Here is a 23,517-nt window from a genome sequence, read left to right as displayed (position 1 = left end):
GACACTACAGCGACTACGATGAGACTAGTTGAAAGACTTGTAGTGAATGGGGAGAGAACTACAGGAAGGGTTGTGAGGGTTTAGGACTTCTGGGACCATATCAATCAGCCCCTAATAAGGCAGGACAGTTTGATCTATTTTTAATGCAGGGTTCCATTTTCCACAACCAGGTTTTACACATTTAACCAGTTGTACTTCCTTGAAAGTACTCCGGTGGCCCACAGCAACTTTTAGAGGCCCAATGCTTGTTTGGTAATCTTGTGCTGAGAATGTCCCGTTTTGAAGGTATACATTTCAAACAAGACACAACAATTAGTGTAAGTGAGAATGTTAATCAAGGCATTTTCAATTAGCGTTAGACTGATCAGGGCTTCTCATTCACAAACTACATCTTGATTGAGATATTTCACAAATAAATAAAATGATGATGACTTGATAAAAAACATATATGGAGGAAACACTAACACTTTGTGGACTAGATTCAAACTAATCTTTCAGATACTGTAGAATTTCTTTTTAATAATTACAAATTCTCCTGGTAGAGAATTCTGAAACAATATTTAGAAATAATAATCAAATGAAATCACCATCAGCTTTGGCCACATTCACAAATGGCCCATCACATTGTGAGAAAAGGCAAACTGAGCCATTACAGAAAATGAATTCACATTTAGCAGAGCAGTGTCTGTAAAAAAACTAAATTTATGGTTTGTCAGTGGCAGCTTTCTAAAAATAAAATAGTGTGACCATTCAGGACACCTGGCACTCTCTAGCTGGGAGTTCTGCTGGCATTTAAAAAGAAATAATTTAAAATTGTGCCTCAGACTTTTATTTTGAAATTTAACTAAAATGTGGTTTAAGGACCACATGTAAATGTAAATAATCTACAGGCATTTTCCTTCTTATAATTACTTTGAATATGATAACACTGTGAAAATGTAATTTATGGCACATACTGACAGACAGTAGTGATTACATAACATTTGATTATCTCATCTAGTTCTAGGGATTTTACATTTACTGGTAATCTATAAATTTGTATATGCATCAGACAATGGTTTTCTCTGTGAATATGATGCATAGGGCATCATGAGCATGGCCTGACCTCTTAGATGTGTCACCAGCTTTACTATTCCAATTTCCTTCTGACTATTGCAGTTGTTATGTCATACCCCACCCTCCCACTGCAACACGAGTCAAGGTTGTTATGCTTCACCAGAACACCTTCGTAGCATTTTTTATTTCTGTGGACTATTTTTACAACGTGACAAGAAACTCTTTTTCGCTGAGAGGAAATGGAAGGTCTCACGTGTTGCTGAAACTAACACCTGCAAAATACAGTACACACAATAGGAAAAAGGGTGCGTTGTACTAATGCAAACCATACATTTATTTCAGAGTAGTAGATATTTCTAAAGTTGCAACAGATTGACAAAATATTTTAATATTATTTCAAAAATATTTAAGCTGATGATGTTTAAGCTGTATGAACTTTTAAAAAAATTAACTTGAATCTATCTGGAAGTGTTCCTTCTACATTAACTACTCCCATTCTGACCGTGGCAGCACCACTGGACTTTGACAAAGAAATAACTTTGTGGTTTTGAACATTTGCTTTCCCTGACTGAACTGAGCAGGAAGGTGTGTAGAAGTTAATGTAGAACTAGCGTCAGGTGAGACAGCCTTGGTTAATAATAAAAAAGAACTGAACTTTCAGTACAAAAAACAACCTGTGCTTAATTGTCAGTTTCCCTAAATAAGAAAAATAGATCAAATGATAGCACTTTACACTTTATGATAGCACTGTGTTTTCTTACTTTACTTTATAGGCATGAGCCTGGATGAGAAGAGTGATAATAATAATCTGTCGCCCTCATGTGGTAGAAAATAGGTAGAATCATTTCACACATTTCACTATTATTTCTATAAAGGAGTGGCCACCCCCGAACCTTGAGGGCCACTGTCCTGCTTGTTTTTTAACTATACTTTCCCTACTCCCTGCTCATTACCTGGATCAGGTGTGTTCATCAAACTGAACGGCATAAGTGAAGCATGGTTGGATTTGCCATTCCTGCTTTAAATATTGTCCACTGTCTTTTGTATAAGTGACAAAAGATATTTTATATCTAAGTATAAATAAACCTTTCAACTGATTCAAGAACAACAAAACATTCAGAAAGTTGTGGGCAGTGAAATAATTCCACAAGATGCTGCATTAAGGTCAAAGCAGCATCAGATTTTCCTGTGCAGTATCGGTTTTTTGGTCTATGCCTGTGATGACTTCTGCATCAGTCTGTAAGACCAGGAAAACCACATCTAAGGCTTTCCTCCATGCTTCTTGCTTCACACTCAGATTATCATAGATTTTCACTCCTGCTGCTTCATCAGATTCCATGGGTGAGGAAAATGCACTTTCTTCTTTCTCACCCTTCGGGAAAGGTTGTGAGAACTTTGCAGGATGTCCATTACAGTCCTGCAGTTGTTGGTGCACTCCAGTCCAGGCTTCGACCTTTGAAAACCTTCCAGTGTTAACCATTATAGTGCATATGTAATCTAATAAACCATCTGCCATGAGCTGCAACACTGCACCCCTGTAGTGGTTAGTTGCAGTGCCTGGTCTGGTTTGTTGGACAGTGTCACCTTTCCTCTTTGTGCAGTGTTTGGCATGGTGCTCTGCTTGCTTTTGAAGGTGATGAATACAAAGCAGTTCTGTCACTCCAGCACCAGGTAGGAGGGCTCTGTCTTTCAAAGCATGGTGTAAACGATAAGCACAGGCCCAGAACTGGTCTTCCAGGGCCTGCAGCTTGCCCTCTACACAGCTTGTGAGAATCACGGTGACCAACCCACTGTGTCCATGAGTGGAAATATTTACAGCTACGGAGGACTTTGTCTCATGGTTGCTAAAGTCCCTCCATATCATAACTGTCACCCCAGTGCCAACACACTGCTTACTCAACTGTGTGGCATATGTCACTGGAACAGCTCCTGTTGCATCAGCCAATGTCTTCACAACAGAAGCCCTCACTTTTTCCACCACAAGTATATGATGTCTACTACAGTGTTGGATCATTTTCTCACTCACAAGCCCACTGACAAGTATCACATTCACTTCCAAGTTCAGAAGAAGTGCCACAACCTTTACAATCCATTCTTCCTCTTTGCTTGAAAGTAATAAAGCTGCCTGGTCACACACCCGTTTTATACCTACTGGCCTACTAAAGCCAAGATGGCGATAGCTATTTGTTAAATCTCCAGTAATGAGAGCAATCTTTAAATGCTGTTCTTTTAAGTGATGTGCAACAGAAGCCTGTTCATCAGATAAAAGAACAATGCAGCCTGGTACAACACATGCATGCTCCTCTTGTAAACCAGGTAGCACACAAGTCACTACTTTGGTAATTTCAAAGTTGAAGTCACTGTCTTTTGACTGCACATAGCTGACTTTGACAGCTAAATTCATTGCATCAGTGGAACCATGGCTCAATCCCTCAGCAATGTGTGCAATATCAGGAAGTTTGGTCTGAGAGAGCTGTGATAAGTTTGTGAAATTTTCAGACTTGGCCTCACAAAAATGTCTGCTGAGCTTTATTTTCCTTTGTGCACTTGTGGTTAGAGTCTTAAGACCAACTTCTGTTGTTCCATGGTGCAGGGATGATGCTTGTGAAGCCTCCATGATGGGTTTCTTTGACAGCTGAAGTTCTAAACCATGAGGTGTCACCGCACATCTCCCTGACTGAGCTTCACCAAGGCCTTCTGTTGAGATGCTGCATTTACTGCAAACATCCAAGCATATGTCCATACCTTCAGACATGGCCAAGATGATGTGCGATACTGAAATTCCTCTCTGAAGGCACTCCAGAGCAGCACGGCCCCATGCTCCTGCAAGGAACAACAGGCATCCTGATCCTGTATGATATACATTCTGGTGGGCTTGGATAGTCTCATAAACCAGCTGTCCCACTGCACAGGTCAGCTCCACGTTCTGAAAGATGCGAAAACACGAGCACACAAGAGCAGAATCTCCACTCATGTCATCTTGAATAAACTTGTACTTTTTATTAGGGCCCAACAAGGAATGTGTGATTCCTGCCAGTGCTGAGAGCTTCTGCAGTCCAACATGTTGCAGTTGATTTATAATTGTACCTTCCAGCATTACCTCAGGTGCCTGAATGGAAAAGAAATGGAGGAAAGGTTTTTATTTTTTGGCTGTAAAGATGTAAAGTTAATATTGTGTTAAATGCTATTCACAATAACAAAGCATTAATTCGCATACACATGTCTCTACCCTACCTAAAGTTTAAATATCTTAGCATTACAACTACTTTATTCGCCACAGAATCAAAATAAGAAAGTGACATTGAAGGAAACTGTTCAACTGACTGAAGTTAGCAAACAAGCAGCAGCCTGTGGCTAAGCTAATAAGCTAGCATCTTAAGAACATACATATTTGTTTGTAACAAAGTAAACATGAAGTATACCCAAGGGGTGTCTCTGAAAGTGGCTCCTGCAATACAAACACTATTTATATCACAAAGAATACAATATTACCTTAATTTATTAATATATGATGCTTCTCTCCGTCCACACTGTTCAGCTGCAGCGACTCGAAGGATTAAGCATTGCGCATGCGTCACATTTCCTGGTTGCTGGGAGACAAGAAACTATTTCAACGATTGGCAGGCACCTTTAAATCCCACCCCTGTCTTCTTCTCATAGGCTGTTATGTCTGCGTCACAGGGCTGTCGTGCCTGCCATTGGCCAGTTTCCATGTCATTCGAGTGGAAAAAAGTACAGCCGTTGCTCGGTTTTGTTGACATCCGAACATCAAACACACCATTGAAGCTTCACTTGTGGAATTGTTCAATTAAATGGTATGTCTTCAACAAACCTTTAGCAAGAACTGGCCGCTGAATTGGCGTTATAAAGAATTTCGAGATCTGCTGTGAAAGCCTGTTTATTTAAGCCTAAAAACGTATCTTTACTCTCGATCAACACAATGGAAGCTAAGCTAAGTTAGCATGATAGTTGACGAAGACGTTGAAACAAATCACCTGTTAGTTATTTGTGCTTCATTTTAACTCTAAGTACTATGTTTGAAGTAGTAACCAACTTTTAATGTTTGTTTTTCAGGCTTCAAGTTACAGGAAACCAGCTCCCTCGGCTAGCCAAAGAAAGAAGCCAGGTCCCAAAATCGAACTAACAGAGGAGCAAAAGCAAGAAATCAAGGAGGCTTTTGATCTCTTTGATACAGATGGTAGTGGAACCATAGACGTGAAGGAGTTAAAGGTCAGTTCCTGATTTAATGCACCATGCATCAAACCTAGTGAAGTACAACGTTAGGTTATAAGGAACAAATAATCTTACATTAGAGCTGCAGCAGGCTCTGACTTGTTGTGTACTTGTGCCACAGGTTGCAATGAGGGCTCTTGGGTTTGAACCAAAGAAAGAAGAAATCAAGAAGATGATTGCAGACATTGATAAAGAGGGCTCTGGAACAATCGACTTCAGTGACTTTCTCAGTATGATGACTCTGAAAATGGTGAGTGTTATGTATGTCAGAGTTAGCTGTGGTACTCCAAAGTGTGGTTAGGGGCATCCCTCACAGAACATCTGTGAAGACGCATGACGTTGGAAGTGTACAGAGACTTTCCATGCAATTTGATGGAGCTTTGATTTTTTAGAAATTTGCAAAAATTGCTCCTAAAATACAATTCATAATGTAGGACATTTGTAAATGAATCTTCTCTCAGTTAAATAGTATCCATGCAAATATCTAGCAAGTAATTATGTGTTTGTCATGTCTTGGTTTATTGTTAATAGAGTGAAAAGGACTCTAAAGAAGAAATAATGAAGGCTTTCCGACTGTTTGATGATGACTGCACAGGAAAAATCTCATTCAAAAATCTCAAGAGAGTTGCCAAGGAGCTGGGTGAAAACCTCACAGATGAAGAATTACAGGTATTGTAGTTGACAAAAAGTTTCCCATTTGCCTTTATATCATTTATTTTTGGTTCTCCAGCTTTTTCAGTTTTGTTTTTTTCTTGCTTTAAAAAGACATTTCACAGTCTGGTGACAGGTGTCCAACAAACCTTTAATAGAGAGGACAGTCTTCAAGGGCGTGTGGGAAGGTGTTTGAGTGTCCCTGTGTGTTGATGTGCTGTTCATTAGCTTGTGAATGCACTGTTGCGAGAGTGTGTGTGCAGGTTTATCGTAGAGGTGGAACCTATAACAGGGTTTCTGCATGTCCTTAAAAAGTCTAAAATTCAACAGGTCTGTATTTTAGGCCTTAAAAAGTCTTAATAAATTCCTAAGAACTCTAAAAAGGTTTTAAATTCAACAATAACAGGTCTTTAAATGAGTGTTTAGTGTCTATTAGAACCACTAGAGACATATTTCTAAATGTTTGTTCAGATTTTCATATATTCTGTTGCCATGCAGCCTTTTTTTATGTGTATGCTGAACATATTTTCCACAAACATTTATTGTATCTGAGGATAAATGAACTTTAGACTGATCTCAGGTTCAGACTGTGGCTGCAGGTTGTGAACATTAGACTGTTCTGTCAACCTACTGATTTTTTGAGTTTTAGTTATTCACACTCATTCATGTGTGAGTTACAATGGCAAGAATAAGTATAGGAACCTTTTTAGAATCTTTTGATTTTCTGCATTAATTTGTCATAAAATGTGATTTGATCTTCATCTAAGTCAAAAGTATTAACAAATATAAAGTGCCTAAAATAATAACACAACAAAATTCTTTCATGTCTTTATTGAGAAAAACCATTAAACTCTCATAGTGCGAGTGGAAAAAGTATGTGAAGCCCCTAAAGAAACAACCCACAGTGACAGCCAAAGATTTAAAAGGATCACTGGAACTGGCTAACATATGTGTTTATAAGTACGTAAAACATTGAGCCTGCAGAGTGTCTATAGCAGGACAACACGAATGAAGCTCAACTCAATAGAGATGCTATGGAACGACCTTAACACTACCACACACTCTGCTAAAGCAGTTCTGCCTGAAGAATGGACTAAAATTCACATAGGGTTTTAGGCACGTTATATCTGTAGTTACTCTTCACTTAGAAGATGATCGGAACATTTCAGGGTTCACATACCTTTTCTTTTCTTTACTTTTTGATTTCTTCATTGGGTTATTGTTTCTGTTATTTTACCTACCTAATACGGGGACGTGCAAGTTTAAGACGATACAAGAGATTTAATATATATAATAATAAGTATCTCCTTATTATTATTATTGTTGTTATTATTTAAAGAGACCTAGAGTGAAAACATTGATATATTGAATCAAACTTCAACCATGTTAACAGCTGTGATTCAGTTCATTGCCAAATCATCTGAAGGTAAAGTTGAGACCTTATAGAATTATTTGAAAATCCTATAAAAATGTAATTATGTAGAAAGCCGACAAATCCCCACTGAACAGCACTAGGCGACAGAGAAGAAGAAAAACTTCACCAGACCCAGGCTCGGGGTGGGTGGTTATCAGCGACCCGTTGGGGGGATGAATGGAAAATAGAGAGAGAACAGAACAACAACAACAAGCTGGTTGGTCGGGCCATTAACTGTACGTTGGAAACATGCAGCTCCGAGGCCGGAGAAGAGAAGACACAATGACATGAAATGGAGGCGCATAGGAGAAGAGAGGGGAGCTCAGGGCATTAAGGGAGGTGGTCTAGATAGATGGAGCATCAAGTGCTTTGTAGATAAAGAGGAGGACTTTTAATTCTATTCTGGATTTTACAGGAAGCCAATCGAGAGCTAAAGTAGGAGAAATATGATCTCTCTATCTAATCCCAGCCAGAACTCTGGCTGCAGCATTTTGGATTAACTGGAGGCTTTTTAAGGGCCTATTGGGACTTCCTATTAATAGTGAATTACAATACTCCAGTCTAGAAGTAACAAATGCATGGACTAGTTTTTCAGCATCACTTTGATACAGGATGCTCCTGAGCTCCCTCAGATGAAAGAATTCTGCTGTGGAGATTTCTTTTCCTTGAAGGAGATATCCTGGTGAAGGTTCCTCACAGTAGTTCTTGAGCCCAGTGCTGTGTCATCTAGAGAACTCTGCATACAGTTTATTCATGTGCAGGTGGTCAAAGAATTGATTTAGAGGGTTTTAGAAATTGGAAGTCAGATTGAATTATGGTCTTTAATTTGCTAAAGCTACAGACTACAATAACTTTAACAGCTTGTGATACGAGGCCCGTTAGTAAAACTGATCTGATCTGAAAATAAGGACGTGCTGATTGAAGGTAGAGACATGTTGATGGTTTAGATGAATTCTTTGTTGAAATGAGTTCAGCATCATCTACGGGAAAGAAGCAAGACTGTCGTCTTACAAATGAATCTAGAGCTGTTGGACTTGAAGATCAGTCTTTTGTTTTTGACACTGTAGTAGTTACAGTGTTATTTCTAAAGAATTTCATGAAGTCAGTGAGTCACTGAGAGTTGAGGGGATACTAGACTCCACAGATCTGTGACGCAGTCTGGCTACAGAGCTGAAAAGAAACCAGGGGCTGTTTTATGTTTTCCTCTATGAATGATGAATAATATAATGTTGAGGTGTTACAGTGGGATTTTTTCAGAACATTATTACGATGTGTTTTCAGGCTAAGGCAGATTAACAGAAATGAGTGGAACGCCACCTTTTCAGCTTGCTTCAGATCAGTGAATTGTGCCTCAGAGTTAACTCCTGCGATTCACTGTCTTCTTTCTTAGAGGATCGGTTTCAGCTGGAGGCTCTTGATGATCATACATTGCTCAAGACAGACGACCAGAAATAAATTCTTAACCTGTGGCAAATATTAAACCTGTTTTTTCTCATAGTGGGAAAAATGATTTTATTGCTCAAATGCCTGATGATAAAGTCGTTTCTAATATGATGTTACAAACACTCATAAGGAATTAACAGTATGTTTTACATGTCTCTGTCTGCAGCTGTTAAACATTTTAAGCAGGACAATGTAAAAACATCCAGATAAATGGCTGCAGGTCATTTCCAAGCTTCAGGGAAGTTACCAGAATGTGACCTGAATAGATGTAATTTTAGCTGAGAAGATGCATTAAACATTACGACCAGTTTTCAGGGTTGTAGAATGATTACGTGTGTAATACAATGTTCTTCCATAGATTTTGAAATACGTTATTTCTGAGGAACACGGTGTGACGCATTTTGTCAGCCGAGTGAGAGTTGTTCTGCTGTTTCACATTTGAGTGCTGAATTCACTTGTAACCTTTTGTGTTTAATCGCACCTCGTTTAGGAAATGATTGATGAGGCAGACCGAGACGGAGACGGGGAGGTCAACGAGCAGGAGTTCTTGCGGATAATGAAGAAGACCAATCTTTACTGAACCTTGTTCCCGGGACCTTGTTAATATTTGGATTCTTTCCCAGTAGTTTAGAATTAACTTTTCCTGGACTTGGACAGATTTGTTTTGTTTGTACATAAGTATTTTAACATACCATATCTTTGCACAAAATTTTCTACAATGCAAGAAAAATAAATATATTTCATCACAGTCGATGTGTCAGTTGTTGTTTCCACTTTAGCCAAACACTGTCCTGGTTTTATATTTAAAAAGTGAGTAAACGTTCTGTATCAAAATTAATGGGTGAGATACTCATGTAGAAAATATTCCCCTACAGATTCATAATGTCTATTCAATGTCTCTTTATTCAAACTCAGAGCATTTGATCTGTAGAAAGAGAAACAAGCTATGGTTATGAATGTCTCCGTGAAGTTAATTTCAGAACACTGTGGTCGCTGCAGTGCATCCTGCAAAGCACATCACACCAATAATGGTCAGATGTCAGGCAACAGACAGTGAAAGTTATATGACTAAGTCGATGTCGATGAACCAGAATTATTACAGTAGACAGAAATGACAAGCGTGAACTTGAATAACTCAGAAAGATTCACTCTCACTTCATGCTTTGAGTTACTCAACTCAAGTCTCTGTCTGCACAACACACTGTACAACACTGTCCTACCTACATGCTCTGATCATCTTAGAGGAAAGATGCTCCTGCTGATTAATTGTAATATACAGCGGAAGTCTGGTTTTGGCCAAAACACCATACCTTGTTAAAATAAACAGGATATTGTAGTGACGTGTTTTTCCGAGCCGTCAACGGTTGTCTATTATTTTGAGGATGCTTGCCACTGATTGTGAAAGTTGTGATAACCTGTTCTAGACGGCGAAGGAACATCAGGTGGAAAATATGAAAAGTTCTGTCCTTTTTTTTTTTTTGAAAAATATTCCACATATAAAATGTCTGATGGCATGAAAATATGAGCATGTCGAAAGTACTGTGGGTTTCTAAAATCACAAGTGAACTAGGTGGTAGGTCAAGATGTCAGTGGAGCTGAATAAGATTTCTTTGTCTTTTTAATTCCTTATGCCAAGTAGTTTTTTTTTTTTTTAAATTTCCCATGAAAACTCCTAAATTTAAACAGTAGTAGCTTTTACAATAGTAACAATAAACCTTTCAAAATAAATAAATAAATTAATTAATTAATAAAAAAGATGAAACACATTGGAAAGCCTTCTTTTCTATTATACTAAATTAAAGTGCATCTTTTTCTTTTTAATCTCTTGAGCTGAAACTTAAATTGATATAGATGAGCTAGATCAAAAAGCAAAGGCTGCTTTTATGTCACCCCTTATGACTCAAATCCATCCACCTTCTGGGAGATCAAAGTGCACCACGCGCCAGGTGAGAGCTGAAATCCAGCAGCGACATTCGGTTTGAGTGGACACCGGCGAACCACCGCGTGTCCTGCTGGTCTCCGTGTCCAGCCACCTTGAAGACGGGTTCAGCTGGTGTGAAAGGTGAAAACCACCACAGTTCATATCACTAAGACACAACTCAAATGTTGAAGATAAAGATTTCTACAAAGATGCAGAACTTGTCACAGGAGACGGAGCTCTTGTTGTCTGAACAGACGTGTTTAGAAGAGTGGGTGTTGTTCAAATGTTGGATGTTTGATTTCTGAAGAAAACTTTCCAGTTGGAGCTCAGTGTTTTTGTACAATAACAGTTTCATGGCCTTTCAAATCCCCACAGCCCCTCAGCTGACTGTTATTCCCCTACTGTTGTGGTTAAAGAGCAGTTACATCTCGCAGGCTCTTCAGTACTCCCACTGCTCCGCTGCTCGTTTGTCTTTTCCCATAAAATGATCAATTTCCAAAACAACTAAGCGTGTCGAGCCTGGTCGCTGCTGGTAAAAGATGATTATAATATTAACTTTTAAAGGTCAAGAATGTGTCACGGTTATGTAGGCAACCTATTTTCACAAGCCCCCTTTGAGTAAAACTTGCTGAAGACAAACTAATAACTGTCATTGTGTCTAGAAGAAGCAAAGAGGGACTGCATCAGTGGTATGTTTGACTTTTATCTTCAGTAAAACAGCTTAGATATCAGTTCTGCTTTATTAGAGGCTTATTATCATTATTAAATGTTTCATTTCTATGTGTTGTATGTTAGCACTAAAGTATACTACAGTCTGTGTTTTGTTATTTTGTACAGTGCTTCTGAAGCTGAGTCTGTTTATTGTTTCGTGTCCTTTTTATTCCAAGAGGAAAAAAAAATAGATCAGCCTTGGCAGCCAAGCTGACTCATCCCAGATTTTGATGCTAGACCTGATTAGGAAGAGCTGTTTCTTAGCCAATCAGGTGTAGCCAAACTACGAGGGGGGAAAAAACCCTCAGTCGACGCAGTTCGCGTCAAGTGGTACTTTAAATAAAATCAGATATTACATGCAAAGTGGGCCAAGAGATTATATTCTAGATGTTTTCTGTATGTATATTAGTGGAATGTGTTTATTCATCATATCCTGTTTAATAGTATCATGGCTGTATTTTATTATTTTAACATATGTTAGTTTATAATACACAGTGTCCAAAGGAAGCAGTGGACAGAGCTCAGCAGTAATAGAGTCATTATACTGTTGGTCACGAAGAAGCTGCAGAATAAATTAAGCATCTACAAGAAGATGAATTATTTTCAGACTCACTCCTCTTCCAAGAATCTCACTGTACAGTGTGATTCAACAGGACTGAGATCAGTCAGCAGCTGCAGCCTCAGCTGATAACTGTTCACTCTGCATTGAGCTATAAAAGGGGCAGCACGGTGCTGGAGGGGTTAATGCTGCTGCCTGCAGCAACAGCACCTGGTTCAAATTTAGCCAGGCGGTTACATGGTCTCCACATGGCTGCGTGGATTTCCTCCTGGTGCTCTGGTTTCCTCCCACAATCTAAATAAATGCCCTTAAGTTAACTGGTGACCCGCAAAGTGTCGATGGTTTTATTTGTGTATATGCAGACCGGCGACGTGTTGGGGGCCTGTCTTCTAGGTTTGGCTCAGCACCTGTGCAAACCTTAAATGATATGATGGATGATTATTACTCTATAGATTTGGTCCATAAACTTACAAATGTCTAGAATTTACAACTCAGTGTTTTAGAGTCGTCTTAGTATCAACATGAAAAAGGGAGAATTTATTTTTTAAAGACATAAACAAAGAAATAACTGCAAAATCCACCTTGACACCTGAGTACCAGCAGCACTTTCAGAGGAGTCACAGGCGTCTTGGTGACCTCCCTCATTAGTCCACTTCCTGCTGGGTCACTCAGTTTGTAAAGACAGCTGATGCAGGCACATTTACACGCACCATACGTTCCCCTAACTTGTGCTTTTCAATAACATTTTTTTTTAGGTGCTCAGAGTGCTCTTTTGTCTTCATGATGTACTGTAACATGTGGCCAGGATACTGGTTCAGCACTAACTGCATTAAAAACTATGTTTTATATTTTCACTGAGATTCAATGCCCTAAAAAAGTAAGTGTTGAACCATCAGAGAGCACTTTTTCTACTGAACTACATGAGAGATCTTTTTGTTTTGCACGTTTCAAGAAACTCTTTTTCCAAATAATAGAACATTTTAAAATGCAGCTGATTCAAACTTATTTAAGAGCATTGTTGTAAACCTCTATGTTGTTATTTAAACAACGAAATGAAACTATGGGTGTGATCACACGTTCAGACGAGAATCTAAATGTGGACAATTTTCTGACGGGTTTTATCGGATCACGTTGAAAAGCCACTGAAAAAGAATCTCCATCAATTCAGCACTTTTATGTGCGATCTGATCGCAATTGAAGTTGTATAATTCGGAAAAATAAAGTCATAAACACGACAGGGGAGAAGCGAGTTCTGCCCACTGGCAGTGGCGTCAGTTTGAAGCCTAATATAATAGAGAAGATAGTTTGTACAACACCTCCATGCAACAACTGGAAACTGGCAGAGACAGTGAAGCCTAATGTACACAATGCACCAGATAGAGGCAGATTTCACCTGCATCTGACTGGTGGTGAATTCCCATCTTGCAGGTTTCTGCCCCCATAGTTATTCTGTTTTAAGTATAAAAGTGTGTTTGCCTATTTAACACTAACAATGTGAACAAGAGTTGCACTGTATGTGTTTTATTATACATAAGTACTTGTGAGGTCTTTTAATTCAGTAATCATGACTGTGAAAAAAAATTCAATCATTATCAACAAGCTGTGTCATCCCTCTTGTGGTACTGGTGAAGAGGACCAAAACAGGAGATCCCCCACCCACACCCTCTCTGTATTCTTCCTGTAGACTTACGGTAACATCATGCTCGGTTTTCTCAATCGCTAAAGTTCAACTTTATTTACACTTGTTCTGTTTTTATCATTGTTGCACAATAACAGCAGATGACTCTTCACTTCACTTAGTATTATTATTTTTTATCTTTAGAATATTCTGCATATTCTAATGTTGCATGTGTACGTTTCATGCAAACTTTCAACCTTGTGCCCACTCGCCCCGTAACCCGGAAATGCACAGTGTTCACTAAGGGAAGACCGCAGTGTCGGAAATTATACTACTGCAAGTGGGAGTAGAAAGAAAATAAGATGGAGTAAATACATTTGTGTGATTGTGTTATAGTTTTCATTACACAAAGTTACTGTATGACATACGTTTCTACCTCTGTACCTAACTTTAACTTAACTGTTAGTAGTCTTTAGACTTAGAGACTTAGACTTAAAATTAGACAAAATACACAGCAACAGTCCACTTGTTTTTTAAAATGACTTTATTTGGCAGTGCAGCGACATCGTGCAGAGAATAAACAAAACAAAAATGACATCATTGCATTATGACTAGTCAAGTCAAAACAAAACAAACAAAATTATGATATTGATGAGCAACAAGTGACTGAGACATCTGCACGTAATAGTGAAATACAGTGCAGTGGAAAACCAAGCAACACTAATAATATAGCACCAACAACGTTCAATTCTCCTGACGGAGGGATAAACATCTGAAATATTACAGTTTTACAGAACCGGTCCTACCAACATCGCCTGAAGATGTAATAAATGTAAGAAAATTCAAGTGTTACTCAAGTCAATACTTAGCTTTTATTGAAATCGTATCAGAAATAGGATGAAAATCATTTCTTAACAGTTCTGCAGAGAAGTCGGTCAAATGTTTTTTTACTATGTATTTCTTATTCTTCATTAAAAAACACAAATGTTATTCAACATTTTATTTTTTATTTAGAAAATTAAAACTAACAGTCAAAATAGTTTTTAATAGTTTTTCAACATTTTTCTGAATCTGAGAAAAGAGAAATCTATGAGGCGTTGCACAAACTTGTAAATGTAAATGTAAATTTACATAAACGTCATATAAACCTGATTTTAAGTCGTCGTCACGGCTTTTGCAACTTTCCAACTCACACTCAAAAATTAAATACTGTATGCTCAGATCTGTAAGTGGGATAAATGCACATTTTAAAACAATACGACTGTTTGCACAGAAGGCTTGTTCACTGTGTTGCAACCACCAGTGCGACTCTTCAACCTGTTCTCCGTCAGTTTTAATCCCAAATGCAGCCTCACTTCAAGTCACACTTGTTTCACTGCGTTTAACACTCTGGCTGACCACAAACAGCAACTCTCACAGTGTGGTGTCTTCAACTCTGACCGAAAGCTTTAGTCATCGCCAAAATATATGTCTCGCTACAGCATCGGTTAGCAAAATTTAGTGGAAAAAGAAAGAACTTTCAAATGTAGATGAGACATTTGTGACGACTGCATTTCTCCACCGCGAAAGAACTTTTTTTGTGTATGAGGCTAAGTGAAGGACAGGGTGCATTAGAGTTTGGTTGTGACAGCAGAAAAACTTCTTTTTCCCCTCTTTCATTACGTCAACATTTTCTAAATATATTAAAATGTATTTTATATAACATTGATGAGTGATGTTTGGACTGCGTCACTTCACGGTATCTGGTTCAGATGTTCTACTGGTATTCCCCCACCAAAAGCAAGTGGTCACTTATGAATACTTAAGACCTTCATGATTAAACGAACACCCAAAAAGACAAACGTGTCCTGCTGGTGCTGGAGATGGATCATGTCCGTTTATCTCAGCGTCCAACCAACTAGTTCTTGTCAGTTTTAGACTCCTCTAATTCATAGTTAATGAAATTTCCATGTAAGTACATAGGATATAGAAATACAATTCATGCTAAAAGCAAAATGATTACAGCAGCACTTTAACTTCCACTGTGCTGTTGTCTCGTCCTTTGTGCGTCTACTTTATGTTTTTGTGGTGGTGAAGGTAATGTTTCTCATTTTGTGAATTTTCATTTTGAGACATTGTGCTCATTTTGAGAAAGCTGCTTAGTAAGATTTTGACATGTGCACACATACACACAGACCACAGGTAGGTTAGGAGGGGTTCCTTGATGGCAGCCAGACAAGGAAAATTCTTCTGAATCTATAAATCTACCTGTGGACGCATTTTCCCTTGTGTGCGCGCATCACAGAAGGGACTCCTGATAAGACAGGAGTCTGAGGGTGATGCACCTCTCAGACCAGTCGAAGCCCCCACCCACCCTTTCCCTTACGCTGACAGAGAGAACAGACGAGAGGGGTTTTCTCTTTCAGTGTCACTCTCACTTCCTCTCCTCTGGTTGCAGAAGCTAGATGTAGAGATTATGTGTGGAGGGAACATATGTGTGAACGCTGACGGGACAGAGACACTGAGCTAATCAGGTACATGGATGCACTGACTAACATATGATGCATCCTAAATTTCCCAAACGTGTAATGGTGATGCATGCTGGAGAGGACCATAACTGGAGAAGTTCTGCATATTTGCATACAAACTTGCATGTTGCCTTCAGTTTAAGCCAAAAACATGGTAGCAACATGGGACATAACCCATGCAACCTGCAAACCATAAGCAAATGTTCAGCTATCAGTGGCTACAGGGTGGGCTGTTTTGTAAAAAGATATGAAAGGAAAAGGATTTTGTAAAATTGTAGTAGTACCTACAGATAATTGTATAGGCGTAAGAATGGGAGTTAAAAATGTGACTGCTGTTTTTTCTCGATGTGTCGGGTTTGTGCGCAACACGCACTGGTTGAGTTTCACCTTGTCAAATCACAATACACAACCTGGACAGATGAAGCATTAATCAATGTAAAGTATTCACAATTTGTCATTTTACGTTTGACATTAATAACCTAACACATGGAATTTTGGTATTATTTCTTTGTAATGTGGATTTCTTTACAACACATAAGAAGTAATTCAACTATTTAAATATTTAACAAGAATTACTTTAATGCAAAACAAACAAAAAAAATTTGATTCCTATTTAACTCTTTGATACAGCAATATTTTTACAATTGCATAATCTCCCAGATTATTGCTCTTTTTTATTATTTGGAACTATAAATCATCCTCCTGCACAGCATTACTGATTGATTTTCCCAAAACATACTTAGCAACTTTCATGTGTCACAAGACTAAAGGGGTTCATCGACTTTTATTGTGAATAAGTTTCATGTGAAATTAGTCTGGTACTGATACATCACCATTTGTCATGAACGCATGTGACCATCAGTGGGCATTTCCCACACAGTTGAAACTTGACGGGACCTTTTTCATGAAGAAAGGCCATATTTGGCTCATGAACGGACATGCAGATTTAAGGTCCACCGAAATGCTCGTAAGAAATATTCCTCAATATGGCGAGAATTGAAAGCCTACAATGGCCACAGATGTACAGTAATACTGGACTTCCTCCCACACCAAGAGCATAGCATCTCCTCACTTCTCCTTTTGGCTTGGCCCAACATTAATATTTTAAAAATGTTTCCTGTTGTTGCAAAAAGTTTGTGTAGGTGGCCATAATGCGGTGAATGCATACAGGTTGTCAATACCACACCTACGAAGACTACCTATGACACGGTATAGCTCCACTGATTCAAAGTGAAAATGGGAAGTGCCGTCTTCCTGCCGTTTCCTGTCGGGTGCACTCATACAAGTTTACGTTCACACTATCGTATAGGCCCCACGCACGCGCGGCTTGACGCCACTCTCGAATCACGTCGTGGTGACTGCCAGTGGAAGGAAAATTCATTACTCACACATCAGTTTTTGCAGCTTTCCAACAGTATCAGTGGTTTTCCTGTGTCCCCTAGGATAAGTATAAAAAGGTAAGCAACACAACTGTTTGCATTTCCAGTAAATCTTTTGAAAAGTGACTTTCTGTTGCCTGCTGCTGACACTGAGAATATGAAGCTGGTTGCTCTTTGCCTTTTTGCAGTCTGCTGCTCGTCTTTGGTCAACGCGATGACAACCGTGTCTGCTAAATCAACGCAGCTGAGAAAATTAGGTGAAGTTCTGAGGGAACTGAATGATGTGAAAGACATCCTGCAGGTATGTTCGACTACATTTATTTCCCAACTTTGACCATGTAACGCAGCAGTTATTGTTACTAAAGGCAATGTTCTTGGTTTGTGTCATGCAGAACACTGAGAAGATGATCAACACTCCACCACAGGATATTGAGGTAAGCAAAGTTAACTTATATTTAAAATAATGTTGACAGTATGGTCACTGTCCCACTTTATATTTGTGGTTGCTTAGTCATCATTGTTCTCCCACTTACTGTACTTGCTAATTCTCATGTGCCGGCTACTGTAGGAGTACATCAAATGATATGAGAAATCACAAAACTTGTGTTGTGTACGTAGCATTCAAGGTTTTAAATGAACTGCTTACACCTTTGAGGTTTACAGAATTTTGAAGTATATTATCTTTTTTATTCTTACACATGAGAAAAACTATATCTGTCTGAAAACTTTCTGTTTACTGTACAGTCAGAGAAACAGTTAGACATGAATAGATTAAAGCCTAAAACCATTTCTCACAGTTAATTTACAGATTAATCTAAAGATGTGCATACACCAGTTTAAAACAAATTAATTTTGTATTTGACAAAGCAAATGTAACATCTGGTTTAAATAATAACAAATTGGCAAAAGTATTTTATTTTAAATATGTTTTAAACTTATGTCCACTTCCACACTCATATTTAGACAGACCATGCACTACACCAGTAGGAGTAGTGCATGCTCAAACAAAATAGCATGAGTTCACATCCATTTCTACTTCTGTGGAAAGCTAATGCTACATTTTGCAAAGTTAAGCAATGCAGCTGGCCAGAATAAGTCTCCATAACATCCATAGTGCATCATGCATTATGTGCACCAACTTCAAAGAAATGTTTATTAAGATCCACTGGATCACTTCTAAAGTCAGATCTGCTTATTTCTTGTCAGGCTTAAGGTGTTCTCATAACCCAACTCAGCTTAGTTTATTCTCTCACAGCTTCCGTTACACTATGGTGAAATGTGATGAGTAATCATGCAGAGCAGACAAAACCATGACACTTCCTCACCCTACCGCACAAGCTCGACAAGTTTATTAGCATGCTAGAATACATCTGACTCAATCTTTTGTTCAAAAACAGGCAGATTACGGCTGACTTTAACAGATAATGATAAGCAGTGCGAGTGGGTATAAGGTCACCTTTATAAAAAGGAGCCTAAAAATCAGAAAGAAAATCATGACAATAACTAGATCAAAATGTGACCTGTCAAATGCAAACGTTATCGTGAGGAATTTCATAAGGTGTTGAGTCGGCTGCTGCTATTTTTCCTCCTGTTCAATTTTAATACTCTAACCTTGACCCAATTTGACCCAGGCTAGTTGGGTTCATGTGCATCACACGTCGTAGTGTGAGTATCTAAACAGAAACAAACAGTTTCACTTGGAAAAAGTATGTCATATCATCAACATATTCATTAACATTTGTGGGGAAAAACAATTTAGAGAAAAAATGTCCAAAACACTTTAGGGAAGACAAACTTATCTTTAAAATAGTGGAAACTGTATTTGCTAAAGTTTCAGTTTAGGTAAAAGTGTTGTGTGTGAGTGTATGTGATAGGAAAGTGAACTGTAGTAAAGTCATGACATGAAACTAGAAACAGCATCTTTCTTGGAAATGTTTTCATGGCACCAATGAGAGGATCACTTTCCTTAAATAGACCGATATGTAGAATGATGTTATAGACTTTTAGAGAACTAAACCTATGGTTTCAAACATTCTAACTCCCCCTTTTTTAGTTAATCTCTTATGTGCTCTTCTCGGTTTTTATGTTGAAAAAGTTTTATTCACAAACTTTTTCTTTTACAGGACTGCTGCTATGCTTCAGCGTTGCAGTGTTTTCGGTCTAACCTAGAGCTGCATTTCAATGCTGAGACCAGTGCCAACAGGAAACTAAAAAAGCTGTTCAAAAGCCTTAGGAACCAACTCACTGTAAGTAAACTGTTGGCTGGTTTAGTATTATACACATTTCTACTCCGCATCTCAAGTATAATCTCAAGTTTCCAGTGCCGAGCGTTTTCTAAAAGCCCATTTCTATGATCTTTTTCAGGTAAAAGCTCTGGACAGTAATTCAGAAAGCAACGTAAGTGAAAATGTTATAAATGAGCATATGTTACATAATTGATCACAATAACATGTATTAACCGTGCCTGTTGTAAATAGCTTTTCATTAACGTTGTGCATCTTTTTGCCCTTTAGTCTACCTGCCAAGCCTGTGACCTGCATCCTAAGGTAAATGGCAGGGAGTTTTTCAACAGACTGGAGACTCTGATCCAAAGGGTAAGTGTTCATTTCTTATTCGACACATTTGACAAAACATATATTTATATAATTTTTTTTCATCATTACATTAGGAATAGCTGCCTGAATGTGTATAGTTCCCACATAAGATGACTGTGATGATGTGAGTCTATCCAACAATGATTTATTTATACTCGTTTCTTCTTCTTCAGACTATAAGCAAACTGAACATCAACTGAGAAGAGGGGGCGATGAAGGACTGAATGTAGAGAAGACACTAAAGTGAAAAATCTAAATGTTGTAACCTTCTATATATTTAACTTATTTATTTATTTAGTTAGTGGTGATTCAACCACTTAAGCTATGGAATGTATTTTTGCTGCCACCCAGTGGACTCGATGGTTCACATATTTTTTTGTTTTTCACTTAAGGTGAAAGTTAATTTATATCTTATAGTTCTCAAAGAATAAAAAGTATATAACCACATGTATACTATGTATGACATCTCTTAGTACAGGAATTCTTTAATTTCAATATATGTGTCTTCTGAAAATATTAAATAATTAACAATACAGTCATTTTTTGTTGCTTATTTTTTTAAGATAACACTGTAAAAGCTTCCAGCAGAAGTGGATCTCCCATCACTTTAAGTTCACATTAACAGCAAAAGTTACTAAACTTTCGGTTTCAGCCACTCACTCATCTTAAAATAAAAATTTTATGACCACCACTTTTTCTCCAGTGAGCAAACTAAGTGGTTGGAGCGAGAGCCATTTTTAACGCCCCTTATAAGGATTTTTACCAAAAAAACGACTGTAACATGGACTTTTCTTTTAGCGCGTGCTTTTGGTTTCAGCCACTCACTCATCATAAAATACATATTTCTGATGCACTAATACAGTACCCATCTGTCTTAAAGCCTAAAACTGACCTTTTCACCATTTTTTCTCCATGGAGCAAACTAAGTGGTGGGAGCGAGAGCTGTTTTTAACATCCCTTATAAGGATTTCTACCATAAAAGAACTACTGTAACATGGACTTTTCTTTTAGCGCGTGCATTTCACAGTTAAACCAAGCAAATGCATAACATCATTAACATATATTTCTCCATTTTCACCATTAGGTGGCAGTAGGAATCCCAGCTGATACTCGACACATGATGATGTAATGTTTAAGATGTACACTGGCAGTGTACCAAGATTTATGTTGTCACATGTTATACTACAAATGAGAAAAGGTAGCCCAGAAACTGCATCAACTTTATAAGCATTTGGCCATAATAATGCAAGACGTGGCCGACAATTAAAGCTACAGTACAGTATGGTAAACACAACTTTGTATTGCTTGTCTTGTATGTGGATCTTGATGAAAGCTTTACACTACAGGATGGAAAATCCGATTTCGAAATCATATCTGATAGAACAAGACACCACACTCAAAACCTATGCTGATGTACTTCACTGAAAAAAGTGTGCATGTCTGTATACAACTCTATTATTGTCCTCCAACCTACTTATGTGGAGATAAAAAAAAAACAACAACTAATATTTCATAAATACACACATAAATTCAATGTCCATGCCAGGTTTTTCAAGTCCCAATTATGTATTGCACTTTTCAAAAATACATTTTTTTAGGATCCAGAAACACTACGAAAACCATGAATACGCCCAGTAACTAGAAAGAAGAGTAGGAGTTGGTTTATTTGGTTTCTGAGAATCTAACAGAGGAAAGTTCCTTTAGAAAAATGTTGAAGCATGCATAGATGTTAACAATCTATAGACTTTCCTCACCCACCGCCAGGGGTCACCAAGTTTGAGTCATCTTTTAGGCAGTGCTGTGTATATTATACAGTATGTGAACAAGGCTGGAACTAGACGAACTTTGCTAATTCAACTTTTTCTCTTAAGACGTCAATATTGTTCTGCTGTGCTTTATATTCCCACAGTGTCTTGGTTGTTCAATAAATAAAATAAAAACCAGGTTTCTCTCACTAGAAATCAAATCAAAGTTACAGCAATTTCAAAATTTTAAATATTTTCTTCACTCTGGTCTTACGTCCTTAAACCAGGTGGATTTACAAAAGGCAGTGTATGATTAAGTTCTGTGGTTAGCTTCTACTACCACAAACAACACTTGTCATTTGTGTCACAAATGAGCAGCATCACATAATCCAAATACCACGAACCACTCTCACAATGACAGGTGCAACATGTTTTTAAGCAGATGTCCGCTGCTGTGGACTTCCCAGAGGAGGGGATTTCAGCACACAAACAGATTCGTCAAAGTTTATTATCAAAATGTATTTCACACCTGTGAATACAGAATCCTGCACCACCCAATAAATCTGATGACTTGATCCACTGAACAAACCTTAATGCATTGAGGTTTGCCTTGGGTAAGAAAAAACATCACTTCTAAAACTCTGAAGAAAGGAAAACGTTAAATAACAAAGAATATCAAGCTACAGTTATCTTACATTTTCCTTCCTCTTTCACACAATGTCGTACCTTAATATATTTGCAAGCTACGTGCTTCCTGATAAAGAGCCACATTGGTTGGAAGAAGTTTGTATGTCAATGCAAGAGCAACAATTCCAAGAGAAATTCACTGGGGCGATTTGCATCACACAACGTGTGTGACCTAAACTTTGTATTTGACCCAACCACCTTGTAAGTAGACACATGCAGGGCCAAAGCTGCTGCTGTTTTTCTACTAATGTTCTATTAATGATAAGCTTTCCATGAAGCCATGGCCTCAAAGCCACACACCCCAACCTGTCGAGGCAGATGACCGCCCACCATGAGCCTGGTTCTGCTGGAGGTTTCTTTCTCTAAAGGGAGTTTTTCCTCTCCACTGTTGCCTAAAGCTTGCTCAAATGGTATTGTAGGGTTTTCATTTTTTGTATAATTATACTCTGTAAGTCTTAAATCTTACACTTTAAAGTGCCTTGAGATGACTTCTGCTGTGAATTGGCGCTATACAAATAAAATTGAATTGAATTTAATCGAATCATATAAGGAAAACTTTCCCCGCCCAAATACCTTTTTGCTTTTGGAAAACGTCTTTAAAAAGAAAAGCACACGACAGGGTTGGTACACATTTTCACCTTTGACTTTATATTACTTTTACATGACTTCTCCATAACCTTTCACAAATCTCCATGAACAAAAGTAACTAAGACTTTCATCAAATAGCACTACATTTCAGTAGTTTAGCCACTTGTTGGGACTCTTCTGTCAAAACAAGCTCCTTCAAATACAGAGCAAGATCAAATGTTGATACGTATGCACACTTTCCCTCACCGCAGGCAAATCTTACTGCAATCTTGCGTTCCAGGAACATCGGATGACCTGAAAGTTGCGCATTAATTATTTTCGGCACCTATAGTACCTCTGCACTAAAGGCATAGTTTTTTTTATTAAAAACATCCTTAATTGTCTGCTTCTTCATTGTCAAAACTGCACTAG

General features: G+C 38.1%; 3 protein-coding genes across 5 annotated transcripts; 2 read left to right on the top strand and 1 right to left on the bottom strand.

The window, feature by feature from the left end:
- Positions 1–1,108: 1,108 nt before the first annotated feature.
- Positions 1,109–4,619, bottom strand: bbs12 (Bardet-Biedl syndrome 12). Its single transcript, XM_026357455.1, has 2 exons — positions 4,549–4,619; positions 1,109–4,165 (listed from the first exon to the last, which is right to left on the bottom strand). The coding sequence occupies exon 2, from the start codon at positions 4,151–4,153 to the stop codon at positions 2,222–2,224; it is 1,932 nt and encodes a 643-aa protein (XP_026213240.1). The 5' UTR covers positions 4,154–4,165; positions 4,549–4,619; the 3' UTR covers positions 1,109–2,221.
- Positions 4,620–4,761: 142 nt separating this feature from the next.
- cetn4 (centrin 4) lies at positions 4,762–9,539 on the top strand. The gene is made up of 5 exons (XM_026357458.1): positions 4,762–4,871; positions 5,131–5,286; positions 5,411–5,539; positions 5,821–5,958; positions 9,288–9,539. Exons 1-5 carry the CDS (start codon positions 4,869–4,871, stop codon positions 9,375–9,377), a joined length of 516 nt encoding a protein of 171 aa, XP_026213243.1. The 5' UTR covers positions 4,762–4,868; the 3' UTR covers positions 9,378–9,539.
- A 5,137-nt stretch (positions 9,540–14,676) lies between these two features.
- On the top strand, positions 14,677–22,884 carry il21 (interleukin 21). 3 transcript variants are annotated; one of them, XM_026358613.1, is made up of 6 exons: positions 14,677–17,570; positions 17,681–17,793; positions 17,885–17,926; positions 19,616–19,738; positions 19,857–19,889; positions 20,006–22,884. In XM_026358613.1, the coding sequence occupies exons 2-6, from the start codon at positions 17,707–17,709 to the stop codon at positions 20,198–20,200; spliced, it is 480 nt and encodes a 159-aa protein (XP_026214398.1). In that variant the 5' UTR covers positions 14,677–17,570; positions 17,681–17,706; the 3' UTR covers positions 20,201–22,884. The 3 variants fall into 3 exon arrangements, with proteins under 3 accessions (XP_026214398.1, XP_026214399.1, XP_026214397.1); XM_026358614.1 differs by having other exon boundaries at positions 14,677–17,793; positions 20,006–20,086; positions 20,260–22,884; XM_026358612.1 differs by having other exon boundaries at positions 14,677–17,793.
- Positions 22,885–23,517: the final 633 nt, after the last annotated feature.

This window comes from Anabas testudineus, chromosome 10 (assembly GCF_900324465.2).
Source record: "Anabas testudineus chromosome 10, fAnaTes1.2, whole genome shotgun sequence".
In the NCBI taxonomy this organism is placed as follows: Eukaryota; Metazoa; Chordata; class Actinopteri; order Anabantiformes; family Anabantidae; genus Anabas; species Anabas testudineus.
This window is presented reverse-complemented; position numbering and strand designations above follow the sequence as displayed.

Bases quoted from the DNA above. Each gene is read 5' to 3' on its own strand.
- bbs12 (XM_026357455.1), bottom strand. From the start codon at position 4,153: ATGCTGGAAGGTACAATTATAAATCAACTGCAACATGTTGGACTGCAG.
- cetn4 (XM_026357458.1), top strand. The intron at 5,287-5,410 runs GTCAGTTCCTGA...CTTGTGCCACAG, and splicing joins TAGACGTGAAGGAGTTAAAG to GTTGCAATGAGGGCTCTTGG. The intron at 5,959-9,287 runs GTATTGTAGTTG...CACCTCGTTTAG, and splicing joins TCACAGATGAAGAATTACAG to GAAATGATTGATGAGGCAGA.
- il21 (XM_026358612.1), top strand. From the start codon at position 17,650: ATGAAGCTGGTTGCTCTTTGCCTTTTTGCAGTCTGCTGCTCGTCTTTG. The intron at 17,927-19,615 runs GTAAGCAAAGTT...TTTCTTTTACAG, and splicing joins CTCCACCACAGGATATTGAG to GACTGCTGCTATGCTTCAGC. The intron at 19,890-20,005 runs GTAAGTGAAAAT...TTTGCCCTTTAG, and splicing joins ACAGTAATTCAGAAAGCAAC to TCTACCTGCCAAGCCTGTGA.